The following is a 5,000-nucleotide window of genomic DNA, read 5'->3' on the forward strand; positions in this document are numbered from 1 at the left end:
AAACAGAGGACATGTCTTCATAAAGTTCTGTCAAAGCATTGATAATTATCCCTTTTCTTCCGGGCAAATTTAAATTCCTTTGAATTCCTCCAAATTCATGCCATAAGATTAGAATGAATTTTTTAATTTAAAAGAACTTTGTTGAAAATGCATAGGAATGTATCAAATTCTAACATGAAATTCATAAAAATTCATACATATTTTATTTAGTGTTGCACTGGTTGTGAAAGTGCAACACATTTGTGTATTACATTTATGTATTATTACTTTTGTTAGAACAAAAAGAATGATATATCAAATATTATATTTTACTGTTGACAGGCATGGCGTGTGGTCCTGACAAACATGCTCCAGGTAGCTACAGTGAACAGCATAGGTGACCTGACCATTTTCTTGGCCAAAATCACAGTGACAGCACTGGTATGCTGCATTGCGCTCCCTGTACTACATGCCAACCCCACCCTTCATCTCTATGCTGTTCCACTAATTGTTACAGCTGTCTTTGCGTTCTTCATCACCCACTGTGTTTTCTCTGTATACGAGGTAAGTTAGATTCTAGATTATTAGCTGCTTTTGTAGATTATTAGCTGCTTTTGTTTACATGATATATAGTTTATTTACCAGTACTAGTGGTATTATCTATTTAGCTGAAATCCTCCTTCCTTGAAATGTGTTGAAAGGATATTCATATGTGGCAACATTTTAAAATCAGGTGTGTTTATCATAATTTAGAAATTTCTCTCTAATTCACAAAAGTGCAAATATAGGAATGTGTGTACACAAAGAAAATGAAACAGACACCATATTAAAAAATAATAAATCATGAGGTTTTAAATTACCAGGAATCCTCATGAAAAGGTGAAAATAAAAAGAAACTGCAATGGATCATCCATTTTTGTTTTTCACATTCCCTGATTAGGAATCCTTTTGTATTTGAAACCTCAAGATTTAGTTGTTTATTGTGGCTGTGCTTTATTGTAAACCTGATTTCATTTTTTATCGCATTGAGACAAATTTTTATGTTGTTGCATATGTATAACTTGTACAACTGATTATTCATTCCTTTACTTTGCACTTTTCAGATGGCTGTTGACACTTTGTTCTTGTGTTTCTCCGATGACTACAACACTTATGACACCACTGATGGACGCGAGTTGGTGGCAGACAAAGAGCTGTACGAGTTCATGGTGAAGCACGAAGACATTGACAGAAAGAACTCAAGAAAGCCCAGGCGTCGAGACCCCCCTGAGACCATTCGCTTCAAGGAAGGGGCCGTGTGAAGGCAGAGGAAGTTTCTGACAATGCTTGCCGCTGCAGAAACTGATTCCTTTTTACACACTCCGCCCCTTTCCGAGACGGAATATTTGCTTTGACTTTGGTAACCAATGGTGGTTAATAGGTTTAAAGTTGAATGCAAGAAGAATTATGATCATTAGTATGTTGCATCTGACAGTAACGCATTTTCATGTGTAACTCATTGCAGTCATGCAATCATAGTAATCTTTGACAGCAGTTTGAAAGTGATATAACACTGGTTGAATGAAAGAATAATACTCTTATTTAAATGGTACATTCATAATTAAGAATAGGAAAATGACCTCTGGAGACCATCCATAGTGGGATAATTGATATGAAATATTATTTAACAGACAACAGTGCTGATAGTAAATGTTAATAACAATAAGAGCAAGATTTGATATCTGAATTCACAATTGTATCTTTCAGAAAAAAAATATCAAGCACTGGGAAGTAAATATTATCTACATAAGGAATATTCTAGGTTTATAATTCCTTACTAATAGACTTTGCCTCTCCCGGAAGGACGGTCATCATGGCATTAATCTACTAATGAGAGGTGTTATATGTACCATCAAATTTTCCTCAAGGAATTAAGACCTGATCTTCTTTCTCTTTTCTTTTTTTCTTCTTTTTTCTTGAACTTTTCATGTTATTTTGTTGTCCTGTTTATCTTTCTTAATCTCTGGGTGACTTTTCAGTGGCTTCCTTCCTTCCTCCCTGTACCCTCTCCCCCACTCCCCTTCCCCCCTCCCCCTTCCCTCTCTCCCTCTCTCCCTCTCCCACTCCCTCTCCCTCTCCCTCTCCTTCTCCCTCTCCCTTCCTCCCTCCCCTCTCCCTCCTCATACCCTCCAGCTCTTCTGCTTCTTATGTGCTCTCTCTAACCTGTTTTTCTTTTCCTTTTCTTTTTCCTTTCTTTCTTGTGTGTTATTAACCATCTGTGTACTTACTACCTGTGTGTAAATAGATTTTCTTTCTTTTTAAATGATCTTTTGCACTTCATGATACTGGAATATCAGCTGTGATATTTCATGGTCATTTAGAAATTCCTCTTTATATTTTAAGTCTGTGATTTTTTAATATGTGATAAAACATTTTCATCAAAATGAAATTTTCCCGTTCTCAACTAATTTCTATATATTTTTACTTATTATGTTCTGTGTGGACTCATTTTAAGGTGATTGGTGTTTTGGCAGTTAAGGAAGACTTAGAAATTATTTTGATATGAGATATTAGAATTAACATCCACACTTGGTCAGAACTCTTCCAAGATTTAAGGATTTCAGAACAAAGGGACAAGACGCAAGTGATTTTAATGGCAGTTGCACAGAGACGGAGCATTGCAGTTGGTGTTTTAGCACTTAACCCAATAATTTAATTAGTAACTCCAAATATTGAGTCACAAGTAATCATCTGTCATACCTGAAGGATAGTACAAGACTTGAAATGCTGTCACATTTATTTTTATTTATTTTTATTTTTTTGTGATAAGTCCAGTGTAAATGTAAGATGTGTTTGTACTTGTAAATTTATTGTCCCATTGTTGGTAATAGGCAAGCTACTGATGACTCCTAAATGTTCTGTTGTATTGGTTTAAAGTGAAAAGTAAATGGTTGTTATGCCATTTTTCTAGCACACCTTATAAGACCTACCCTCTGCAGGTCTTTGGTCTCACCATTACACTTGTCTGATTGTGAGAGTGGTCTTCCTATCATTTAGGATTTGACTTCCATTTAGGAGAAATTTTAGTCAAGTGATGGAGATGAAAGGCAAAGGCATGACAGTAGTTTGTTAATACAAGATGTTAGTTGAAAGATTAGAAAAGTTTTTTTTTTAAGTTGTGAGTGAGTAGTCGTCTACTCACTATAATTGAGAATTGCAAGAAAGGTTCGGGCATTGACTATCTTTCTAGTTCATACTTATTTTTTCACATTGCCTGAACATAACTTTTAGCATAGAAATTTTTCTTTTGTTTAGTGGGGAAAATTATATAGGGAGTCCCATAGGTGTAAGGTGGAACAAAAATGAATTGATTCTTCATCAAATCATTTGTGAAAAACTTGTGCAGCTTCGAAAACATTTTATTTTTTCTTGTGTTGTTATCGATTCTTAAAAAATTCTAATAGATATTTCATTTAGTAAAAGGCAATTGATTAATGTAAGTGAGAGAATGTTAATGTGTAGATTGTGAACCACAGGTTAAAGTGCCTTAGAATTTTTAACATATTTTACAAGGAAGAATAACAAATATGTTATAAATGAATATGTTAGAATACTGAATAGCTGTAATTTTCACCATAGGGATTTTTCTTTTCCTCATAATTATGAAAAAAAAGAAACCTGATGAATGATATAATAATGCAAATGTATCAAGAGAAAAGACAACAATAGAAACAAAAGACACTGCAATTTAGCATGTACCAAAGGTTATCAATCCCCATTAAGAAAGCTGTTTAGTTGACACTTTTCAAATCAAGAAATATTTCTTAAGATGTACATAATTGTTATATTAAGTTAAGCTTGTGCTTGGTTTACATCAGTTATATTCCATCCCAATAGTAGCAAAACGTACTTATAAAATCTGTTGACTTATTGTGAAAAATTCCAAATGCAATGCCGAATGTCCGATTAGAAAATTGTCACTTTATTGTGTAGACGTGAATTACTCTTCTCTATTTCTCTTTTGTTTCATGTTAGATTCTTTCACCAAATTTTATCTTTGTGTTTTTCTAAAAGAACAGAAGTTAGTATATTTTGATATCTTTATAACATTAGTTATGTAAAACCTGTATTTGTTTAGATGTTATAGGAATGGGATGATTGTAAAAATAAAAAGCATTATAGAAAAGCACATCTGAGTGACTATAATAGGAAAGCCTGGAGTGTGGCAATGTAACAAAGACTATTTATAAGTACTAGGTATATACATGACACAAAGAAACCTTGTAATGCAAGTGTTGATAAGACTTGTTAACAAAAGAATCAGATGCTGTTTAAAAAAAAGTGTTATTTACCTTTAGGTCTGTAATTAACTGTACCACTGACATTTTACTTAAGTTTTAGGCCTATTTTCCCCCATTTTTTTATACTTTCATGGTTTGAGGAACGAAACGGTTCAGTTAGATAGGCCTACCTTATTGCAAGGTAATCTTATTAGAGGGTGTGATGTTGTGTGACCCCAAAACTCCCCTTGTGAAAGTCGGTAATATTGTGATGATTGGCATAGTAAACATAAACAAAAGATTATTTTTGGTATGCAGAAAAGTGTGTAAACATTCCATAAAAAAAATGGTATTTTTTTCTTTTTTTCTTTTTATCCTTTTAGATCAGCAGGTAGTATGCTGAATAATATGTGTATGTAGATCTTGAAATACCTAAACTGATGTTAGTGATGAGCAAGGTGGACACAGGGAACCATGACTTCTGAAGGATTTTTTTTAGAGAATGTAAGCCATGTAATAATGAAAGAAGAAAATAAAATAGTGTCTTTTATTTCCCCCCTGATTATATCCTCTTTCTTATGGAACAGTAGGTGGAGATGATTTATAGTAACCTACGGTCATAAGAAGCGACTTTATTATCATATATTTATAACATCATTAAAAATCGCTTTGAAGCCAGACAACCCAGTTCAGGGAAGTTCTATTGTAATGTAACCATAACGAAAGGGTGGGCTACCATAAATAGCGAAGGGAATAGGGCTT

General features: G+C 33.7%; 1 protein-coding gene across 3 annotated transcripts in view; it reads left to right on the forward strand.

The window, feature by feature from the left end:
* Positions 1–4,776, forward strand: part of LOC122251542 (choline transporter-like 1) — an 18,738-nt gene extending 13,962 nt beyond the window's left edge. For all 3 annotated transcript variants that reach the window (XM_043013561.2, XM_086556365.1, XM_086556364.1), the window contains exons 14-15: positions 322–543; positions 1,083–4,776. In XM_043013561.2, coding sequence (XP_042869495.1) covers positions 322–543; positions 1,083–1,280 — 420 coding nt within the window. In that variant the 3' untranslated portion in view covers positions 1,281–4,776. The remainder of the gene's footprint in view (positions 1–321; positions 544–1,082) is intronic.
* The last annotated feature ends 224 nt before the right edge of the window (positions 4,777–5,000 follow it).

Source organism: Penaeus japonicus, unplaced genomic scaffold (assembly GCF_977035675.1).
Source record: "Penaeus japonicus unplaced genomic scaffold, GWHDUDI00000001_assembly GWHDUDI00000032, whole genome shotgun sequence".
Classification (NCBI taxonomy): domain Eukaryota; kingdom Metazoa; phylum Arthropoda; class Malacostraca; order Decapoda; family Penaeidae; genus Penaeus; species Penaeus japonicus.